The sequence below is a fragment of the Physcomitrium patens genome, chromosome 3, assembly GCF_059467195.1.
Source record: "Physcomitrium patens ecotype Gransden chromosome 3, ASM5946719v1, whole genome shotgun sequence".
Classification (NCBI taxonomy): Eukaryota; Viridiplantae; Streptophyta; class Bryopsida; order Funariales; family Funariaceae; genus Physcomitrium; species Physcomitrium patens.
Window position 1 is genome coordinate 1,552,115 of NC_143412.1, and position 23,399 is coordinate 1,575,513.

The 23,399-nt window shown below is 34.0% G+C and overlaps 1 protein-coding gene and 1 long non-coding RNA gene across 6 annotated transcripts; both read left to right on the plus strand.

Moving 5' to 3' along the window:
* The first annotated feature begins 9,243 nt into the window (after nt 1–9,243).
* Nucleotides 9,244–15,644, plus strand: LOC112280178 (uncharacterized). Of its 5 annotated transcripts, XM_024515345.3 has the most exons (9): nt 9,244–10,153; nt 10,425–10,746; nt 10,946–11,203; nt 11,492–11,831; nt 12,279–12,416; nt 12,667–13,452; nt 13,642–13,847; nt 13,974–14,988; nt 15,297–15,644. In XM_024515345.3, exons 2-8 carry the CDS (start codon nt 10,721–10,723, stop codon nt 14,797–14,799), a joined length of 2,580 nt encoding a protein of 859 aa, XP_024371113.1. In that variant the 5' UTR covers nt 9,244–10,153; nt 10,425–10,720; the 3' UTR covers nt 14,800–14,988; nt 15,297–15,644. The 5 variants fall into 5 exon arrangements, with proteins under 5 accessions (XP_024371113.1, XP_024371114.1, XP_090104639.1 ...); XM_024515346.3 differs by lacking the exon at nt 10,425–10,746 and having other exon boundaries at nt 11,453–11,831; XM_090248513.1 differs by lacking the exon at nt 10,425–10,746.
* Nucleotides 15,645–16,963: 1,319 nt separating this feature from the next.
* On the plus strand, nt 16,964–19,401 carry LOC149989463 (uncharacterized). The gene is made up of 3 exons (XR_016501964.1): nt 16,964–17,415; nt 17,675–17,787; nt 18,452–19,401. It is a non-coding gene; the product is annotated as an uncharacterized LOC149989463 (long non-coding RNA).
* The last annotated feature ends 3,998 nt before the right edge of the window (nt 19,402–23,399 follow it).

The window sequence follows — 23,399 nt, forward strand, 5'->3', positions numbered from 1 at the left end:
TCACTAGAAATATCAACCCTATTTTATTTTACAAAACTCAAGTCATCCAAAAATAATCTTGACTTTGTAAAGCTCTTACAAAGTCATAACAACTCTAAATCGCCTAAAAACAATGCTCATAAAAACTTTATCCAATCTGCTATCAAACCCCACTCTTTGATTTGCAAAAGAACCTCCAAGTTGCCGTAGGTACTCGTTTTTGTGCCTCAGGGTCTGATTTAGACCCAGGTTGTTAACTGACTCTTCTTGGGTATCAATGTATAGTTTTTCTAGGTAATTTTTACTAAAATTTATTCTTAACTTCCTCTTAAAGATGTTTATATCATTTATTTTTCCAATCTACCTTATTTTGCTTTATTTTTGGCCCTACAAAGTAAGTAGAAGCTATTTTTTCTAAAAGACAACATTACTATTAAAAGTTTTACTACCTTCCTTTCTTTTATCCATATTTTTTTACTTTTTCTTTTAACTTGGCTCTTCTATAATAAGATCCATATTAACATCTTTCACCATATGGTCATATTACAACACAACAATGCCACACCTATTGTTGATAAAAGAAAGATTTCAAGTAGCATTCCAAGCCAATACTAAGATTATCAAGACGACTTTGAAAAGAAGAGTGCAAATATTCTTTCAAAGCCTTGACTTTATGAATGTTCTATTAATCTTTAAGAAAGAATTCAACCACTATTTGGACCAATTTATAGCCTATCACAAAACAAGTTGAGTGTACTCAAAGAATACATTAATAAAAAAAATTCTAAGAACTTCATATGCCATTTTAAATTTTTAACTAAGACTCTAAACATATTTATGAAAAAAATAAAAATAAAAATAAAAAAATTGAACTTTGTGCATATGTATAGATTATCAAAGACTCAATAAAATCACTATTAAGAATAGATATCTTCTATCTTTGATTTTAGGACTTCTTGATTAAATAAATCAAACATAGATCTATTCAAAATAGATCTATAAAGAATATATAATTTGGTGTGCATTAAAGAAATAAATAAATAAATAAACTATGTTTCGGATCAAATATGGATATTTTGAATATAATGACATGCCTTTTGAATTCATAAATACACCAATTGATTTTCAACATTTAAAAAATTATTTTTTTTGTAAATTTCTTGATAATTTAGTTGTCTATTATTTAAATAACATCTTGATATATTCTAAGAATACAAAAGAGCATAAATTTTATGTTCATTGTGTGTTATAAAAACTAAAAGATACAAGATTATATGCCAAGATAGAAAAGTGTATATTTCATATTACTCAAGTTGACTTCTTATGATATATCATTTCAAATGATGGTCTTATGATAGATCCTAAGAAGATTCAAACTATCATAGATTGGAGGATTTCAAAAATAGTCAAAATTATACAATATTTTTTAGAATTTGACAAATATTATCAAATCTTCATCAAGAATTTTTTTCAAGTTGCAACCTCTCTTACATGTACGATATGTAAAGACAAATTGAGTGGAGTAAAGAAGCTGAAGCATTTTTTGAAGCTTTGAAGACAACATTTATTTTTGTAATAATCTTATATTGTGTTAATTTTTTCAAAGGATCCTTCATGGAAAAAAATGCATCAAACTTTGTTATAGGTGCCATTTTGTCACAAATAGGAGTAGATAATAAGCTCTACCTGGTAGCTTTTCATTCTAAGAAATTTTTAATGGCGAAGATTAATTGTAAGATCTATAACAAAAAAAAAATGCAATTATGGATTCATTTCAAGAATGGCATCATTATTTTAAAATGCTTTTTATTCAGCCACTATATATATAAATTATAAGAACCTTGAGTACTTCATGTGAACACATGTTTTAAATTGTTACTAAGCCTATTAGAGCATGTTTTTATCAAGATTTGATTTCAAGTTTATTTATTGATACAAAAAATAATAAGGTTTGTTAGTTGTCTTTTTTAGACATTCTTAACTTATACCAAAAGAAGAAGACACAACTTTTGATCAACAAAGAACAATTCTCTTGAAGCAAGATTATTTTCATCTTTGAGTAATAAAATCAATATTAATTGTTGATTCAACCTTTGTCAAGTAAATTCAATCAAGTATGTCCTTTGATCTTCTTGTTCATGATATCAAGAAAAATTCTTCTAAGTCTTATGATATTTTCAAGTTCAAGTTTAAGAATAATCTACTATATTTTGAAGGACGATTATATATTCTAAAAAGCAAAGTACAGTTACATATTTTTTAAGCTTATCATGACTTTCCAACAGTTGGACATTTTGGATATAATAAGATTTTGAAACTAATATCAAGAGATTTTTTGTGGCCTCAAATGTAAAAGGCAATTAAAGACTTTGTATATTCATGTGATATTTGTTCAAGTTCAAAAATTCTTCATCATCAACTTTATGGACTTTTTCAGCCATTATTATTCTGAAATAATCATAATTTTTTTTTTTTATTTCTATAGCTTTTATCATAGAACTTTTAATGTTAAGTTTGTATGATTCTATATTTGTGATAGTGATTATTTTACCAAAATGGCATATTTTGTACCATGTACAAAATATGTCAGAAGTAAAGAAATGATCAAGTTTTTTCTAGACAATATCTATTACTATCATGAATTATTCAAAGATATTATATCAGATAGATGAGCTCAATTCGTATCAAGATTTTGAAGAATTCTTTTCAAGATTTTAAAAGTAAACATAAAACTCTCTTTGACTTTTTATCTTAAAATTGATGGATAAACAAAACTCGTAAATCAAATTTTGGGACAATATTTGATGTGTACCATCAAGTATCATCAAGATGATTGGACAATTCTTTTCCCATTGGTAGAGTTTGCATACAATAATAGTATATATTCTTGTATTCAATAAATACCTTTCTTTATCAATTATAGTTATCATCTACAACTTAATACTTTTGATTTTTAAAAAATTGATAACCTTGCGACAAAAGACTTGACAATTTTTTTGTTAAAGCTACATACAACAATAAAAGCATAGTTAAAAAAAAAAAATCAAGAACGACAAAAGATCTATATGCAGATGCCTATTGCAATATGCTGACACAATATGCAGATGCCTATTGCAAGGAACAACCATAATTTGTTGTAGTTGATAAGGTATAGTTATTTTGTCACAATATCAAGATTACTTATTTTTGTGACAAGTTGAATTATTATAAGCTTTGACCTTTTCTTATTTGTCAACAAGTCAATCTTATTACTTATCAATTACATCTATCAAAGTCTATAAAAATCCATCTCCTATTCCATGTGTCTTTTCTTAAACCATACAAAATAATGAATATCTTGGAAAGATGACAAATGCCACCTCTTCCTATAAAAGTGGATAACTATAAAGAGTTCAAGGTAGAAGAAGTCTTAGATTCAAGAAAATAGCAAAATAAATTAAAATATCTTATTTATAGGCATACATATGATATAAGTGAATGCATATAGGAATTAGCAAAGAATCTTGCAAATATAACAAAGAAGGTTTAGGCTTTTCATCGGCAACATTTATTAAAATCAAGATGATGAATTGCAAGATCCATAAAAGATTATGCCCGCTCCTTGTTGAACTTGTTTCTAGAAAGGAAGATAATTTCACAAATATATATATATATATATATATATTTATCTATATGATTAAATAGAAATAAATAAAGTAGATTTATTTCATAATATTTTCTAGAAAAACTTCTTAAAAGCTTCATAGATGGTGCTTTGACTTTATATATATTTATAGTTGATTGGTAGATTAGAAACTTAATAAATAATCTAATTATATATTGATAGCTTGTGGAACAAGTTAATTATGTGGCATACATATAAAAAATTGTCTTGCAAGTTAAAATATGTGTCTTGCAAAGTCAATACATTTTGGAGGTCCTATAGGACATCACCACATAGCTCTTAATTAAGAACATATATGGAGGCAAGAGTATTTGACCACCTTCAAATAGATGGTCAAATAAAAAAAATTAATCAAATTTTGGAGCAATGTTTGTGATATACCATCAATTATTAGTAAGATAATTGGACCTCATATTTAAATTTAGTAAAGTTTGCTTATTATAATAATCTTCATACTTTTACTCAACAAACACCATTTTACTTCAATTATGGCTATCATCTAAAGCTTGATTTGTTAGGTATATTAAAAGATGAAAATCCAACAGCTAAAGATTTTAGTTAATGTGTTACTAAAGATATAAGAGTTTCATTAACATTATCTTCAAAAACCTAAACCTATTTTAAGATGACTTTTTTAGGAAGCTATTGCTAAGATGTTGTAAATAACAAAGAAAACAAATATCAAAGCAATAATCTTTGTGGAACTTGGAATTAGAAAAGAAGGTGATATTATGGATATGCAACAAAATATTCTTAAAATAATTTATTATATTTTAGAAGGTTCTAAAAGATTTTTAGAAGATCTTCAAGGTTTTTAAAATATTCCAACAATTTCTAAAAAGTTCTGAGAAAATTAAAGGAGTTGCTTGAGAAGCTTCTTAAAATTGTTTTTATCTTTAAACATCATAGAAATTTCTCAAAGAGCTTCTTAAGGTTGATTTATCTTCAAGCAATATAGAAACTTCTTGAGAAGCTTCATAATACTTAGTATATATTTGAATTGAAGCTCAGAGTATCTTCAATTTTGACAATATATTTCTTGGAGCTCTAGCTTACTTTTCTTTGTATTAAACTTGTATTCATTATATTTAATCAAGTTCTTGTTAGTTTGCTTGTTAAAACTCTTCCATTCAACTTCTTGTTTGGTCTCTTATACAATGTATCTATGACAAATAATGTCCTATTATTGAATGTTTAATATTTAATAAAAGAGATTTGATTGCAAATTCATGTACTTGGTCATTAATGAACTGATATAATCGTACTTCCACCTCCAACTTCAACTCCACCTTCTCCTATGTTAACTCATTTACAAGCACATGAACTGGCACAAAGATAAGTAATTGTTTAATTAACACTCGCTTAGATGCCTTCCAAATCTTTCTTATCTTCAACTCATATTGCATATGTTTTTTATACAAGCACTAAAGAACATATTATTATTGATGAAGCTATAAGAAGCGATGATACTTAAAAGTGGAAAGAAACAATAGAATGATTGTATAAAAATATTATAGACGATAAGACTTGGACTTTAACACCTTCATAAGAAATCTATTTGATGCAAGTGAATTTTTAAGTTTAAATATAATATAGATGGTTTAGTGGAGCGTTATAGGATGCATATATTATACCACTTTTATATAACTTTTTATAATGTATAAATTTAGCTTATTACATACTTTGTTCTTTTATAATTTAAATATTTGCATACATATATGTTTTAAAGAAAAATCAATTAAAAAAATTATTTTAAAATATATATATATATATAATTATTTGCATAAAAGTGACATAAGTATTTTACAAAACGTTTAAAAATGTCACTAAAATCAATGATGACATCTTTACATCATGCAAAATATTCCAAAAGAAGGATTCTAACAATTATAGGACATTGTAGTCATTGGATGAAAGAACGAGCCCGTGAGCGAATGAACCCTTCCATCCAATACGAGAACCGAGGGTTTGGTCCACAGTGTAGTCGTCGTCGTCCGGATCCTGATACCGCAATCAACAGCGGGGCGGCAGAAGAAGATGCAATCGAGGCGGCGGCACCTCAACATTGAACACGCAAAAGCAGGGCGAGTGGACATCTGCGTGCAGCTAACCTTATTGCAAATCCACCTCCCATGTGGAGAAGACAGCAGAGGACGAAGTGGGGGGGGGGGGGGGGAAGAGTTGGAACGTTTATTCTCCCATGCTTCGACTGACGGCAGCGAAGCGGGGAAAAGACCTCCATCCACTGCATCCTGGTCCCCACTTCGACGATCCTCCCCTCCTACGAGACGGCTATAGACGGACACAAGCATGCTCGCACTCCACCCCGACTGCAGCATTCATTCACTCACTAACTTACTGAGAAATTTGTTACTCTGACCCGTTAAAGGAAGTTGTCATAGCTTCCAATAGTATAGAGCAACGTGGAGTAATTGGGTGAAGGTTTTGAGCTGCCCCTGCCCGTGGTACGACACCAATACGTAGGCCAAACAGAGACTGTGCTCGTGGTCCTTTGTTCCTGTGTTGTTGCAGCTCCCTCGTAGCTGCAGCACCAGCTCCACTGCCTGCCTGGCTGCCCCACCAACTGACGCAAGTGGCACAGTGGAATAAAAACGACGGAATGGGCCAGCCACTTAGTGAACTAGTGGCTCGCAGCGCTTCGCAGCGAATCTCTTCTCTGCCAAGTAATACCGTGCTGTAAGATTCTATTTCATTCGCCATGTTTCTATCTTCGGGGGCTGGGTTGTGAGGGAGCAAAGCCTGGCCCTGAGGAGCAGGAATGAAAACCTGTGTGGACATGGCGATGTGGGAAGGAAGAACCCTTCGGTGGCTGAGATCGACAAAAACGAGAGCGATGGAGAGGCCCACTTCTCAATAACGTCGCATTAGTAGGCAGCCACTATAAATACGCAACGTACGCCCTGTACTGATTTGGCGTTGCTGATTCTGAGAAAACGAGTTGACATTCACCTAGTTATGAGTGGAGCTCGCTTGGCTTGGGAAGCCGGGTGTGCGGAACTGCTTGCCTATTCTGGGTTAACAGTACCGTATCCAGTGAGCGGTGGAAGGTCTGGCAGCCGAGAGCACCATATCTGCCCCCGCGATCCCTCGTCCGGCCAATCACCTACCACTAAAAAGAAAATTGCTCTCCATTAAATCACAGCTTCACATCAGATCTGCCTGTGGGATTCTACACCCAGATTCTCTGTTCTAGTTTCCAATCCCAGCTCGCTTGGAAACTCACAATCTCCTTCGTTTGCGGCACACGCCAGATAATTTCTTCAGAAATTTCTTCCGGTTTTCATCTTTCCCCTCAGTGGACAATGGTTCACTGAACCCATCTTTCAATTCCCTCAATCACGAGCGCTGAGAGAAACATTAGCTGAGAAACAATTTAGCAAAAACATTAATATATACATTTTAAAATAAAAATATATACAGAACATGCGAACACGACCCACGAACTCAAAAGCTATGTACTACAAGAAGAAATTCAGTTGTTGTAACAGGTTACGGTAACACAATCCAAACGACTTGTTCTATCCGACACACAAGAAGCACAGATTTTTAGGGTTTGTGTGTGCACATTTTTTCCTTTCAGCTAGAACAAATATATATATATATATATATAAAAGCAAAATATTTTTTCTAAAACAATATATTTGATTCCAATTATGTAATGAACCACATGCGTCGCTGCCCGATCTGAAGCTAAAGAGACACAGCCGCAGCTGTTGGAGCTCAGCGATGGAAATACGTGTGTAGAGTATGAAGCCACCTCTCAGTTCTGTAGCCACAGCTTCGAGTTCGACAGCAGCACACATCGTCAGAGAATCTACGAATCTATATGCGAATCTTTTAAAAAAGGAAGATTACAAAATCTTTATTACAGAGGGTCCAGCTCATCAAGAGTAGCCAGGACTCATTGCCCTTGGAAGCATCCAAACTCAACCACATTAATTTTGTCTCCACACTGGCAAGCAGTGAAGGCAAAGTGGGATTGCGAGAGTGGAGATTGCTGGTTCGAAGGGGGGGGGTCTCCTTCACACCCGCAGATGCTGATGGTCCTCTCCATCCCTGAAATTGCCAGGTCAGCACATTACGAGATCCAGAGAGATTGCTTTCATTCTGAGGTGGGGGCCAACTCAGCGTGACAGATCATCATCATCCACATGTTGTATGACAGGAGGGCTTGGTCAAGGAGGGACCCTTGCCCTGAAAAAAATTAAAAATAAAAAGGGAGCGAGTATAATAGTGCGAGATGATTCTTTTGTATCAAAGTATTTCTTAGAGGACTTTCTTCAATAAGTTCAAGGTTCTAAGACAAGATTCTTACAGAAACTACTAGGATTATAATAGTACCCTCAATGCACAACAGAACTCGACTTCTCAATATCAACTGAAGATGAACTACACTACATTAAATTATATGTAGTATATATATGCGTTATCAAGAAAAATATATTTCTTTAATGCCTACATGAACTCAGTAAATAAATATTCACTTTTTATTTGTTCAGTTTAGTTTAAAATATAAGTAAAAATACAAGTATGTGCACAACACAGAACGCTGTGAAAAAAAGTTGAAATTCATTGTCACTTGTTTTTTTTTTGTTTTTTTTTGTTTTTTTTTCAAATTCAATTAACCAATGGAATAGTTTTAAAAAATACGATTTCAATACTGGTGGAAAAAACACCCACTTAGAAATTCTAATCGTAAATATTTGGAAAATGTCCAATTTTTTAGAGATTTTTCTAGATGTGGACGAAATCTAGAAAGTACTATGATCCAATAAGCTAACACAGGTCCAAATTTAATCATGAATGATTGCCTGGAAATGAGCGCTTATGCTCACAACACAGGGACAGATTTTTTCCCACTCCTAATTAGTGTGGGATGAGAGTATTAGTTTGAATATGGGCCTGAGTTCACGGTGACATGAGGAATGGTGCTGCTCCTCCACCTCCCTTAGATTATTACCACCAAAGCCTGCACCACACTTGGCGATAGTTCACAAGCTCAGAGGCCACTGGGAACGTTGGGAACAAGGATGCCTCATTTGTTACCCGCGGAAATAGAAACCACACCTATGACCAATATCAAGTAATTTCTGTGGTCCACATATTTCCATCTCCCTTTGGCTCTCCCTTTGACTTTGCTTACGACTGACTACTTGCTTGGTGGTGCTGAATTCTACCCGACCATTAAAAAAAAAAACTAGTTGAAGAATTGTTGAAAAGTCGTAATTTTGTGGTATTGAGAGAGTACGTCGGGTGAAGTACGGATGAATTTCATATCAAAAATTTAATGAGTGGTCACTATATACCCCTTTTCATTAAAATTTTTACTGTGAAGAAATTTCACCACCAGTTTTATATATTTTTCAGTTTTATTTTAATATACTGTTACACACGAGACGAGCATTTGAGGCGAGAGCTAAAAGGAGCTCAACAGTTGGAACTCGGACGAAGAATATTTATACGACGTGAATGAACAGATTACCGCGTTCTACGTTCGCTTTCGTTTTTTTTCGTTCGTTCGTTCGTTCGTTCGTTCTTTCGTTCGTTTGTATGTACATGCCCTCTGAACGGAGAGTGCGGACTCTAGTGGCGCCAGTTTGTGGTTCTCGCAGCTTCCTGAAAAACTAGCTTGGTTGTCGTTCTCAATGCCGTCGCCAGGCTCCTACACACTCCATTCGCAGAGACTCGTCACAGTTGTAGCGGTAGTGTCGACCTCCTGCATTCCACCGAGATTCTACATCGCCGAGTTTGCTACAGTTCGAACCCTAATCCTTTGAGAGAGTTGTCCCAAGTGCACTTTGTAAATCGAGGTTTCTCGGCTCTGCACCGATAGCAGAGCCAAGCACGCTTAGCGTGCGGTAGGAAAGGTTGCCTTTGGCGACTGTTTGAAGTGTCTACGCGAAGAGTGGCGCCATTTGGGTTCAATTCGGTGTGGTCTTAGTTTGCTGGGCCTGTATCAGCGAGTGCACTTTGTAGGCTGGAAGAAGAGTGCTCTGTGCCTTGAATAGAGTTAATTTTTGGCTCGGTGTTGTCTTTGAAATCTTCGGGAGCTTTAATGTCGTCTCATCCTTCGTGCTTTAGTTTCCGTCTTGAGAGGAAGTATGCAGAGAGGTTGTAGTCTCGGAGATGTATCCTATTCATTGCTTTTGTATGTCTGGAGGACCTCAAGATCATATCTCCCGCTTCATTGAGCCCGGTGCTTCAGCTACCTACAGGCGGTTTTACAGGTAGTAGAAAGCGGCTACTGCCGCAGCGTTGGATGGCAACGCTAAGCGCATTCCTGTAATTATTATTATTATTATTATTATTATTATTTCGATCCCGTCAGATGCCTCGTCAGAAGGAAGGTGGACATGATCCTGATGCGTAGTCGTGGAGCTTGAAACGTGGACGGCGATTCAAGCGCTCGTTAAGGCGGTGGCTCTGCAGTATCTGCTTCTTTCGTGTAGCTATTCTACATAATACGCGGGCAGCAAGTTTTCTCTACAGGTATTGTGAATAGAAGACCATATATCACGCAAATAGTGTTTGATAGATTTTTTACCTGCAATTACATCTTCCATTTATGTACATTTGTTCTTTTGAAGCGGAAAAGTTCATTGTAAACATTCCTGATTTTAAGAATTCGCAATTAAATTACGGATAGTTTCCGATCCTTGAATACTTGATTTGGATTCTTTTATTTACTTCAATAGTACTAGTTGAAGTCATTTGCTCTACGTGCAGCTACTGAGCATAGCAATAAGACGCTATATTTCAGATCGTTCGATCTTCACGAATAGTGTGTACCTTCGACACAATGCCCATTGTACGCGAACCGAGGCTCTTACTACCTGTCTGAAGGAGTTGTGCGTGCTTCGTGCGTTGTGTGTGTGTGTGTGGCACATATATGATGTGTGGGAAGTAAATTATGAATCGTGCATCAAGCTTGCTCCTGAAGTGAATTTTTCATTGCAAGTTCCTTCCGAAAGATTTTACTTAAGCAAGGCGGGTGGGTTATATGGTTTAGCAAGCCCATTTAGTGACGTCTCAATGTAACTGATTAAGAGAGGACACATGCTGGCTTTCAAAAGAGCTGTAAGGTTGAGTACGTAAACATATTTTGAACTCATCTTATGTATTGAAGCAAACACTTGTGTATTTCTTCGAGCACGGCTTTTGTTTCGTCACCAGCTTGGGAATCTGTAAAATAGTAACTTGCTTGTATTCTGCCTGTCGATGGGACGATTTTGATCCTGAGCCTCTGAGTCTGAATGCGATGCATTATGGGGGATCTTGCAGGTGGGTGGAGTTTCCCATCAAGGAAGACATGAAGGTCGACTCGCCAGTTCTGGGAGGTGGCGGTTTAGGGGGTTCTATGGCAGATTCCTTCTTTTCGGAGGACGATTCCAGTATTGTTACAAGTAGTTGTCACTTCTCACTTTGTGATGCTCAGGAAAACAACCTTTCATTGTTTGGAGGTGACAGTGTTGATGATAAAGCAGACTACAGCTGGGATAGCTGTTTTGGCAATTTGGAAGATGTCGATAACTTGCTCAGGTAAGCTTCGGCTTTCCAATCTAAGAGCATTTGATTTGCATACTTTAATCACAGCGGAATTCACGCTTGTGATTTATGTGTTGCGTTCATGCTGTCACCTGGAAATGTCTTTGCGTTGGATTGCACCATCCTTGGGACTAGAGTAGGGTATGTTAAGTGGGTTATAGCTTGGTATTGCAGTTTTTTTCAGCCCTTTCCAGTGACGCTTACACTAGTCTTTTTAATATTTTATTTTTTTGAAAATCCCAGTTCTGATCCAGAATCCACGTTCGGGCGGGTGTCTTGCAGCCCTGCAACTTTGCAATGGGCTGATTCAGCATCACCTCTTGATCTGCAGTCGGAGAGTGAGTTGTCGGGGACTAAGTCGTCATCAGTCATTGACGCTGGACCAGGTGTGAACGAAAAGGTAGACGTTTTTGACTTGGAAATGGAGTTTGTTCCTATCAACGCTCCCCTATCTATACCATGTGGAGGAATTGGTCAAAATACGACCTTCATAGAAGCTGAATTTCAACCTGCGACTAGTTTTGAGAGCAGGTTGCCCAATAATCATGTCCAAGCCGAACTACAGTCTGATCCGCATTCTGGCGCCCAGGCCAATTCAAGCGATTGCTTAGATGATGCGAAGGTACTAGCTCCAGTTACCGTCCTCGTTATCCTCTTCATCTATCTTCTAGTGAGCGGTCAACACATAGGGGGGGGGGGTACCATCTGTTTTCTCCTAGGGTTGATGTGTATGAATCCTGAAAGTTACATTTGATTGTGACTTTTTGTCAGATTGTATGTGTCGGTCAGGTTTCAGATAGTTTTCGGTCTTGGGAGGTCAGTGCCAGGAACTCTTTGAAGTAGCCATGATACCCAGAAAACTCAGGTAGGCCTCTTTTATTTTGTGTGTTTCTGATTATGTACCTCAAAGGATTGTCAGTGATCCCTTTTGCAGAGCGTATTTTGACCCCAACGGATTCCCCCACTATCGAGTCTGTTTGTAAATTGTGCGAAAATCTTCTGGAGGGTCGTGGATTTTTGCAAGTAGGTTAATGAGGTGTTTTTGTTTTGGTTGTTGATGTTGATTTAGATGATGGAGGTTCTCACTGGAAGCATGGCTACGTCTGAAAGTACCGAAAATGTGTCAATGGGAATGGATGCCCCTGAAGATGAGTCAGGACCATCTTCTGTCAGTGTTTCGGATTCAGAAAAAGTCAAAGTGGCGCAGGTGCGTTGATACGGATGTTCTCAACATAGTTTTTACTTTACGCTTCGCGGTGATATCTTTCTGTAAGTGTTTAGACTTCAAATTTGTATTCTAGAGAATCTGTTCCCTTTGTAGCTTCTGAAGTGAAGCTAGACGCTATCTATGCATGATTTTTATATCAGAGACGAGTTAAGTCATGTGTAACCACTTTGTCTTCCTCAGACTCTCTCTCTGAAATAACAATGACATCGTATAAACCTGCTTGTGCCAGGCACAAAGGGCGAGACGACATGCTGTGACTCGGAAAAGGCTCGAAGAAAGAAGTAAGCGGCAGCTCAACCACCGCAAGGGTTTTCATGGTGCAGGTTATGGGGGTCCACGGACGCTGCATCCAATGCCGATGCATATGCCGGCTCAGGTAGCCCATCTTAATCAACCATCTACCCCGAACATGCATAGTTATCCCGTGAATCCATCAAACCTATCACCAGCAATGCAGCCAATGTTTCGGCCTGGGGCCCCTTACATGCACGGTGGGTACAGTCCTATGCATGTGATGCCACAAGTTGCTCCACCTACTGGTCCTGCCCAATTGCAAGGGCAAGGGTTGTATGTAGGCTACCCACAGCCATGTGCTTTTCCGCAGCCATTGCCACCGTATCAACATCAACTTCGGCCACCCGGGAAGGTTTCAGTTCGTCCGCCGCCAAGTACTTCAACCATGACTCCGCAGGAAAAGATTGAAAAGCTGAAGTTAATACAGCAGATGCATGCACGATTGGCAGTGGAGCAGCAGGGGCAACAATTTGCTGCTCAAGGGGTTGCTCCACTGGATACTAGTGGTCCGAGGAAGGGGGTGACGCCCATGCTTCCTTGTGTGGCTTCAAAAGAAGTGGATGTAGGTGTGAAGCTTAGTGAAACGAAGATGCCAGTAACAGAAAGCGATACCGAGCCGTCTCTTTCAGTAGGTCAAACTGTTGTAGATGGTGTGTCTGATGACGAAGGAGGGTCTTTGGAGTCTGCGGTATTGGATCAACTGCAGAATACCATAAAGACGGTATGTGCACTACACTTTTCAGATTAGAAAATCTGTCTAAATTTCCAGGCATGGTTAGTCCTCTGTTTTTCTTTGTACCTGTCCTTTAATGTTTAACTAATTCTGAAATCGGTCTAGTGATAGATGTTCTATCACTTGTAGAATCAGAAATGGACTCTACTTAACCTCAAGTTTTCTTTTTGGTCTCAGCATCTGGAACTTGGAACTAGGATATGCATAAGGGATGCCTTGTATCGTTTGGCAAGGAGTGCTATGAGGAGGCAGGCTTCAGGTGGAAGAGCAACAGCAGATGACACTGCGAAGTGTTCTCAAGCCTCGCAGGATGCTGACGCTACCTCAACTGGTCTCGAAGCTTCTACCAACAGCGACCCTTCATCATTAAGCAGGGTGTCTAGGTATGAATTGTCATATTTATGATCCGTTTATAAGTTAAACTCATATTGCTCATTAATTTGGTGAGAATCAAACAAGGACTACTGATTACGTTTATAAGTTGATCCGATGTCAACTGTTTTTTACAGGATGGATATGACAATGGTGGAAACACAGACAAATCCCATCGATCGCTCCATTGCACATTTGCTGTTTCATAAAATGCAACCGCAGCCCAATTCTGCCCAAGTGTCACCTAGCGATGATGGCAACCGTGCTGGCTTCCAACAGACCAACACTGCAGGACAAGTGAATGGTCATGCTGCATGGAACCAAGGTACTGTGGCACAAGGCAATTGGGCTGGACAGAAATCTCAACTGAATCAGACTGGAGACATTTGTCCGGGTATTGCTTCTAGTGTTGACATGGTTTCAGCACCTTCGCTTCCGCCTCCCAAGGTTCTAATGATTCCCAAATCCATTTCAAGATCGCAGGATGACTCTGTCCTTAGGACGGTTGGATCTAGTGAACATCAGAGTGGCATTTCATCAGCCGTTATGAAGAAAAGTACATCGAGTGGGCACTTGCAGGGCAATGTGACCGGAGTGGTAGGGATGAGCGTTGAGCTTCCTTCTTCAATGGGATCGCAGTTGCAGAGTAGATCTGATGGTGAGCAACTAGTTCGACCAACTCAAAATTTGACAAGCTCATTGCGAAAGGAATCTAGTAAGTTGAAAAATGGTTTTCAGTGGAAACGGCTGCAGCATGCTGTAGCCTTGAAGGAGCTGAGTCAAGTTCTCGCAGAAGATCCGGATGTTGCATCGGGTCCTCTATGTAAAGAAGAAAGTGGTCTGGCCCAGTCTGCACCACCCGTATCTCCTTCTAGTGGCTCTGATGAGTGCCAAGCAGGTGGTTTGTCGAATCTTTCCAAAAACCTTGGAGATAAAGACACATCAATGGATGAAACGGTTTGAAGAAATCTCACACGAAGAGGCATAGGAAAAATATTGAAAAAATTGAGAATAGATGAAGCGGCTATAGACTATTCAGGAATGGTGTAGATTTATGAGCGAGAGATGAGTTACTACTAGTTCGGATCGGAATTTTTTAGATGTTTCAGTTCTTTCTCAGGCCTGTTGTGACAATACTCGCTTTTTCTTAAGGTACGGTTTTAAACCTCAAAATTGTACATCTGGTTCAGATGGAGTCCCTAGTGACATTCGTTTTTCTTTGGTGTTTTGATTTATTGCTTTCTTCGTCTTCTTCTGTATATTAACATGGTTTACTTATTTTTACATTAGTTAGTTTTAATTACTTATTTATGTACAACAAAAAAGTCTTTTAAATTTATTTTTCAGGAAAGCTCGATGCATTCTCGAAATTGTTTGTAGTGATGCGTAGCTCTAAGTGTGGTAATTTTTTCAAAGCATCAATATCGATTATCTCATTTATTCATTGTTGAATCCTGCAGATTTAACTCCTTGGAGTGCCAACTCTACTCTATAATTTTACAATCTTGGTGGCACAAGGGTTCAAGTTTGGTGAAGTGGGTGTCAAGGAAGAGGAAAGTTAGGTTAATGACACTGGATCTTCAAGCTGTCTATATGGGAAATAGGGATTAGTTACCCACGAGTCGTAGGTGCTCTCTGCAATGCTTTTTAGGGTATCCGAACGAAGAGTGTTGGATATTGCGGCGATCTTCATGTATACTGAATTTTGGATTTCCTGGGTTTTTACGCCAGTTTAGTATAGGCAGTTATGGCAAAATCATTCATGAAATTTGATGAAATGTTATATTAATCTGTACCGTATTTCTATACTTGACTATTTGCTCTGCACCCTTTTCTTATTTGTGTAATCAATGGCGATTCTGTACTATGTGGATTGTTCTGGCGAGAGTTTGTATCATGTACAGTTGTTCTGACCGACGTCACAAACTGATTCTATTTTCTTGGCTTTTTTTTCCTTCAACTATCGTGGAGGGCACGCGGGGGAACATGAAGTCGTATTTCCTTATGCACAACCAAGTCCAGTTGGATCATGCATGACAGTTCAAATTTCGTGGAGTGCAGTGGAAGATGATGGAGATTGAAGCTCAATGACTTGATTTCCTATTTCCCTACAGTGAGATAATCTGTGTATTTTACATTTTCTTTCTAAGCGTTGAGTAATTGTGTGGTGTGGGAGTGATTAACAATAGAACCTAATCATTTTGGAACGGGTGGGATTGGAATGTTGTTGAAGAGTATGGAGTGTGCTTTGAAAAGCAAGGAGCATTTGGGTGAGTAGGTTTCTAGACTTGATCCTCTGCATGTTAGAATCCTCGTTCAAATATAAGTTCACAAAAAATATGTACACATATTCAAGTCATCATATTTATATATCAATTGAAAAGCACAAATCTCAACAAAAAAAGAAGAAGATTGTCAACTGAATTTTGAGGTAAACTTAGATTTAAACTTTGATATATTTTGAATGGTTGAAATATTTTGCAATAAGAAATTTTATTCTTTTTTAATTTCTAAAAATAATTAAATAATCATTATATATATATATATATATATATATATATATATATATATGTCTTTGGATAATTTTTAAAATTTATTAAATACAAATAATTATAATATTTGATTTATGAGTTTTAATTAAATTTTAAAGTTTTTATTATATGCTTTTCCACATTAATCACTTGGTGCTTCATCGACTTTGTTTATTTATTTGCTTTTTTAAACGAAAAAGTAATAAATATTAATCATAATTTTTTTTTGACTTTTTAAAAAGACATAAACAATAATTAGGTATTTTATTTATTAAATTTATTTAATAAGCATCAATACATTATAAAAGAAATTAAAAAGTTTAGTATATTATTGAAAAAAATTGTATATGTATATGCATATATATAATTATATATGTATCTTAAATTGAAATCAAAATTAAGAAATTTTAAATCCCTCAATTTGTTTTTTAGTTCTATTATTTAAAAATATTTACCTGCTTCTAATATTATCTCTTAATGTGTCTTGCAATAGATTTTTACTAAAAAAACTATAATTCAACAAAATCTTTAATTTCTTCTTAATCATGCAAATACTAAAATTCTACTCACACATATTATGTAAGATTTATGAGCATACAATATAGGAAGATAATATGTAATATTTATTTATAAATAATAGCAAGTAATTCATTTTAAAATTCTAATGAAATATCCTTCTAAGCGTATTTAAAAAACATTTATGGTAGCTTTTCTAAAAAAAAATAAAAGTTTAAAAATAATTATAAATATTAAGACATTCAATCTTAATATATACAAAGTTACAATTTAACAAATATAATCAGTAAAAACATAGTAATAAAAGTTGGTTAAGACAATAGCTAATTAAATTGGACACAAAATATCATCAAAAACTATTACTTTATCCTTAAAAATAAAAAATAAAGTAATTTTTAGAGACTTCTAATTAATTTTTGTCTTGTCACACATAAAGTTTTGGTCAAATTATGACATACAAAATTGTCAAAGTGAAGAGGACTCAAAACCAATCTTCTACAATAAAAGCTGAAAGATATTTTGATAATCTCAAGTAACCATAATCTTATTTTGATTAATTTGGAACTATATAACAACTTAATAGATGCTATTAATAGAATTATATATTTTCACTTAAATATTTTAAAATCCTACAATTTTATGCTATTTTTATACATTAAAAAAATGATTGAAGCTATAAGCACATCCTAACTTGCTACAAGCACACCTAATGTTGTTACATGCACACCCATAAAATGTGGAGGTTTGTGATTGGTTGGGTGTTATAATGTGGACCTTGCCACCTAACACAGGTACTGGAGGTGAAGGGAGGCCAATGGGCAATGGACAGGGTGAAAGAGCAGTGCCTTTTGTGGGGGACTCCGAGGGCAGGACCCTTAGAAGAAAATTTGAATTCACAGGAAAAGTACATCGCCATTTTTTTGCTCACTTTCATCGCACCACACCGCACATTCTATTGCTATTATGCAGTGTGATGCAGTGTTGCTATTTTGTGGTGCAATGTGGTGTGGTGCAGTGACGTTCATTGCACCACACATTCCCTTCTTAGATCTTCATCACCACAAGCCTTGTTGCGTTCAAAAGCATGTAAGGTTGCAGTGAGGTTTGCCACAAGTAAATTCTCCGTACTAGTTTCCCTTTATATCATTTTTTCCTCTATCATTTTCGGGTTGATCGCTTTCACTGTTGGTATGGAATGCATCCAATATCATTTTTACCTTAGTCGACAATGGTCGACACACTATAGAATACGAACAACGAGCTATGACTTTAGTTTCACAACTTGTGAACCCCACTGCTGAAATATCTAGCATGTGCTGTGAATTTGCCGTGAATCCAAAAGTTTGTGTTCATTAAACTTCAAAGATTTGCTTGAGCGGTCACAAAAAACTCATTTTGAAATCTCATCACTAGAAAAGATTTCAAAGGTTATTTTCGAGAGAAGCTAAGCAGTTGGGGCCTCACTGCCTTGAAAGCCAACACTTTTGTATTCCAGAGAGCTAGAGTAATTTCAGACTACCTCAGGATTTGGAACCAAATTCACGTTCTGTTCTTTGTTTTTGTTGCAGGGTCACAGCTGAGAGATTGCTCCTTCAAGGCCTTAGGATACTCCCTCATCAACTGGAACTTATTTTTGTCTACAGAAAGAAGATAGCTCCAAGTGTAGATCCCAGTGTCATGCAAGTTGGAGGGATTTGTGTTCAAAAACAATGTTGAAAAATAAAATATGATGTGCATGGTGCAAGTACTTCTGAACAACTGTGCACCATAACATGTACAAGATGTCTCTAGGATTTCAGTTGGGAGAATTTGAACTTGCCACTTGATGCAAGAGCACATTCATTGCTTACATATAAGAAAAAAAGTCTTAGTGGGAGAATTTCACAGAACTCCTGGGCAATCAGATTATAACTTAAATGGAGTTTACCTGATTGCATAATTTCCAAGACTTCCTTTCACTTCCCCTCCATCTATACATACAGTCACAGTGTAGAGACTAGAGAAACAAATGAGGATCTGTTGTTGACAAAATTTATGTGAATAGTTTTAATAAGATGTTTTCCATTCTTCTTTGAGTACAACTACTAGTTGCTTCAGTTCTGGGCGTCTCAGATTGGTAAGAGCTATCCAATTTGCCACACCCAGTTTGTTTTTTTGTTTATTGTTTTGTGTATGTTCTGTTTTCTTTAGTTGCATTGCATGTGGGGTTTGCCAAAGGCTTCTTTGTACAAAGTTGTGTGTTGTCTTTATTTGGATGGATTCTTTGATTCCCATTTGCATGTGGTTGTTGTTGTTGTTATTGTGTATTTAACAATGTGGTTTAGAATAGTCAATCAAACAACTGATCTAACAAGGGATGATCATGATTATAATAAGTTAATAAAAAATTTATTAATATAAAATAAAACTTTAAATAAATAATAAATAATAAAATAGCAATGGTATTAATGTATTTAGATCAAATTATGAATATTTTCCAACTTTAAGTATGAATAAAATCTTGCATTTTGTTTTATACATGTTAGCTCATGACAATAACTAATTAAAATCTTGCATTAAATTAAAATTAATAGAATTTTTTAAAATTAAATATTAATTATAAGATGAACTTGTTTCACCATATGTTTAAATTTTTAAGTTTCATTTAGATAGCTTTCACTTATTTATTAACTACATTACTACTAGTGGAATCAATTTTTATAACTCATGTTATATCTTATCATAATATACTTATATAGCAACAAAAAAAATTAACAAGAAAATTTTGAATTTAAACTTTATTATGTTGTCGCTTGTCTACATTGTAGATACTTGTAATTTGTTTGTTGATGTCCAATTGTCAAAGATATAAATCTCAAAGAATTAAAAGATCAATACATTTTTTTATCATACAAAAAGACTAGATAATTACTCAAAGATGATATTATATTAAACTAAAATGGCTATTGCCAAAAACAAGAAAATTAGAAAGACTTGAAACAAGACTAAGAACTAAAAAGGCATTGATAAGAGTAAAGAAGGCTTCATTCATGCTTCCATATATATTATTTAACTAGGAGCTACATGATTATGTTCTATAAGACTTTCAATACTTGTCTAACTTACAAGACATTTATCTTAACTTGCAAAACAAATTTTCTATGTGTACTACATAATTAGCTTGTACTACAAGCTACCAACACATGCAACATGTGACTAACTTGTTGGCTAAGTTACTAATCTATTATTCAATTACAAATATGTGTAAAGTCAAAACCATCTTTATGAAGCTTCTATAAAGCTTTTTTATAAGATATTATCAAATTTATCTATTTTAATTTATTTCTACATATTTATATTATTTAGATAATTATTAGAGTAAATATATATGTTTATAACATTATCCTCTCTTCTAAGAATAAGTTCCACAAGGAACAGAGATCACATGCTGATGAAGTCCAAGATCCAATAAATTGTATTTGCTACATATTTTGATCTTTCTTTCTTTTAAAGAGAATTGATAGGTCTTCTTAGCCATTGATAATGTCATATTTTAAAGCAAGAAGACCATCCTATTTTTGCATTTCTATTGAGACCTTTGTAGCTTCTTTCAAATAAAACATTTGTAATACCATAAAAAGCTGTTTTTATCTTTAGTAAAATCATCAAATATTGGGAGTTTCTTCTAAGGTCATGATACTAAATGCATTGTATTTTTCCATATATTCAAAGAAAAATATATTTTTTTTGAAGATCATTATGTCTATTATGTCATCTTAAAGGTTGTAACAATCACAATGTCTCCTTTAATAAGTCAATAAATAATGATTCTTAAGTGGAATTTGTTAGTTGTTGATTTTTTATGTCTTTAGTGCCATAAATATATAGAAACTACAAATAAAGATAGAAAGTAGAATGTAATCTTTTTTAAATCTTGTTTCTTTTACAATAAAGATTTATTATTCTTCATCATGATTTTAATGGATGTTGTCAATGAAAAGCGTCAACTTTTTTTTTTTTATTTGCAAGATTCTTGGATGATTTCTATGTGTATTCATTAATATCATATCTATGCCAATAAATAAGATATTCTAATCTATTTTGGTGCTGCCTTGAATCTAAGTCTTCTTCTACCTTAATCTCTTGATTATTATCTACTACTATAAAAGTAGGTGGCATTTATCTTCTTTCCAAGATATTTACTATCTTATATGACTAGAGAAGAAATACATGGAGTATGAAATGGATCTTCATAGATTTTGATAGGTATAATTAATAAAAAACTATATTGATTTATATACAAATAAAAAATGGTTCAAATCTATGATAATCCAACTTGTGACAAAAGTGGCTAGTCTTCATATTACAACAAAATAATCATACCTTGTTGTCAAAGTGGAATTGAGGTTGCTACTTATAATAGTCATTCACATTGGTATTTTATTATTCTTAAGCTTCTTTTAATTATACCTTTATTATTTTATATAGCTCAAATAAATAATATATCAAATTTTTTGCTATAAGATTATTAATTTTTGAGAAGTCAAAAGCATGAAGTTACAAAAAATAACTACAATTAATAATGAAAAAAATTTCTTGTGTAGAAGAATGTATTGTATTATTATAATAAATTTTATCAATGGCAAAAGAATTGTCTAATTATCTTATTGATGATTGATCATATACCTCAAATACTACTTCAAAACTTGGTTTATACACTCTATCTATGTATTGGTTTAAAGATGAAAAAAAAAAGATAATTTTATGTCTACTTTTAGAATTTTAAAAAAAAAATCTCTAAAATCTTGATACAAATTTAATTTTTTATTCAATATAGTATTTTTGGGCAATCCATGATAGTAATAGATATTATTAAAAAAAAACTTTGTTATTTCTTCACATCTAATAAAAATTTTAAATGGTACAAAATGTGTTATCTTGGTAAAATGATCTACTATCATGAATATAGAATCATAAAAACTTCAAACTAAAAGATCTTTCATAAAAACCATAGAAACAAAAGACTAAGATTATTTTAAAATAGATAATGGCTGAAAAAATCCATAAGATTGATGACAAAGAATTCTTAACCTTGAACAAAAATCACATGATTCTACAAAGTTTTTGATTTCCTTCCATACTTGAATCCACTAAAAATTTCTAAATATTAGCTCCAAAATATTATTGTATCTAAAATATCTAGCTGCTAAAAATTTATGATAAGCTTAAAGAATACATAATTATACTTTGCTTTATGTAATATATAATTGTCTCTCAAAATAGAGTAGATTAATTTTGAATTTAAACTTGAAAGTATCATTAATACTTAAAAGAATTATTTTTAATATCATGAACAAAAGAATCAAAGACATACTCAATAGAATTTGCTTGAAAAAAATTTGATCAATATTTAATGTTGATTTTATTTTTCAAAGATGAAAATTCTTTAACTTTAAGAAAATAATTTTTTATTAATCAAAAGCTACATCTCCTTCTTTTGATACAAGATAAAAACATCTAGAAATGATATTTGCTAAATCTTGTTAATTTCTAGGTTGATAAGTGATCTTGAAATGAAATCTTAATAAAAATATGCTCTAGTGGACTTGACAATGATTTAAAGTACTTGATGCCATAAAATATTTAAGATTCTTGTGATCTATATATATGGTGACTGGATTGAAAGCACCTTTTAGATAATAATGCTATTCTTGAAATAAATCCATAATTGCAAGAAGTTCTTTGTCATAGATCTTATACTTGATCTTGGCTATTGAAATTTTTTTGGAATAAAAACCTATCAAGTAGAGCTTGTCATTTGCTTTCATTTGTGACAATACTACATCGATGGCAAAGTATAATGTATCTTTTTTTATAAAAAAATGCCTTAGAAAAGTTGATACAATAAAAACTTGATGTAGAAGTAAGTGATATCTTTAAGGCTTCAAAAGATACTTTATCTTTTTTACTCCACTCAAGTTTTTTTTTACATGTTAAATGTGTAAAAGAAGCTACAACTTGAAAAAAAATCTTGATGAAGATCTAATATTAATTGAAAAATCTCAAAAAATATTATATATTTTTTATTTTTTTTCAGAACTTCCAATCTATGATAGTTTGGATATTTTTAGAATCCATCATAAGACCATCATTTGAAATGATGTATCCTAAAAATCAACCTAAGTAGTGTAAAATACTCACTTTTTTTATTTTGGTGTAAAGTATTACATCTTTTAAATTTCATGACACACAATGAATATGAAATTTATACTCTTCTATGTTCTTAGAATAGATTAAAATATTTTCCATATATTTGATAATAAAATCATTAAAAAACTATAAAAAAATATCATTTATTAAATGTTAAAAAGTAGTTGATACATTTGTGAGTCCAAAAGATATAACATTTTATTTGAAATGCCTATACATGATTTAAAATATATTCTTTTATTTATCTTTTTTTTTAATGCATATCATATTATATGCTTTTCATAATCTATTTTTCTATACATCTTTGCTTGATTGAGTTGATTAAGA

Coding starts and splice junctions, on each gene's coding strand:
- LOC112280178 (XM_024515344.3), top strand. CDS start 10,721: ATGCTGGCTTTCAAAAGAGCTGTAAG. Junction 11,832..12,278: donor ATTGCTTAGATGATGCGAAG/GTACTAGCTCCA, acceptor ATGTTGATTTAG/ATGATGGAGGTTCTCACTGG. Junction 13,848..13,973: donor TCATTAAGCAGGGTGTCTAG/GTATGAATTGTC, acceptor TGTTTTTTACAG/GATGGATATGACAATGGTGG.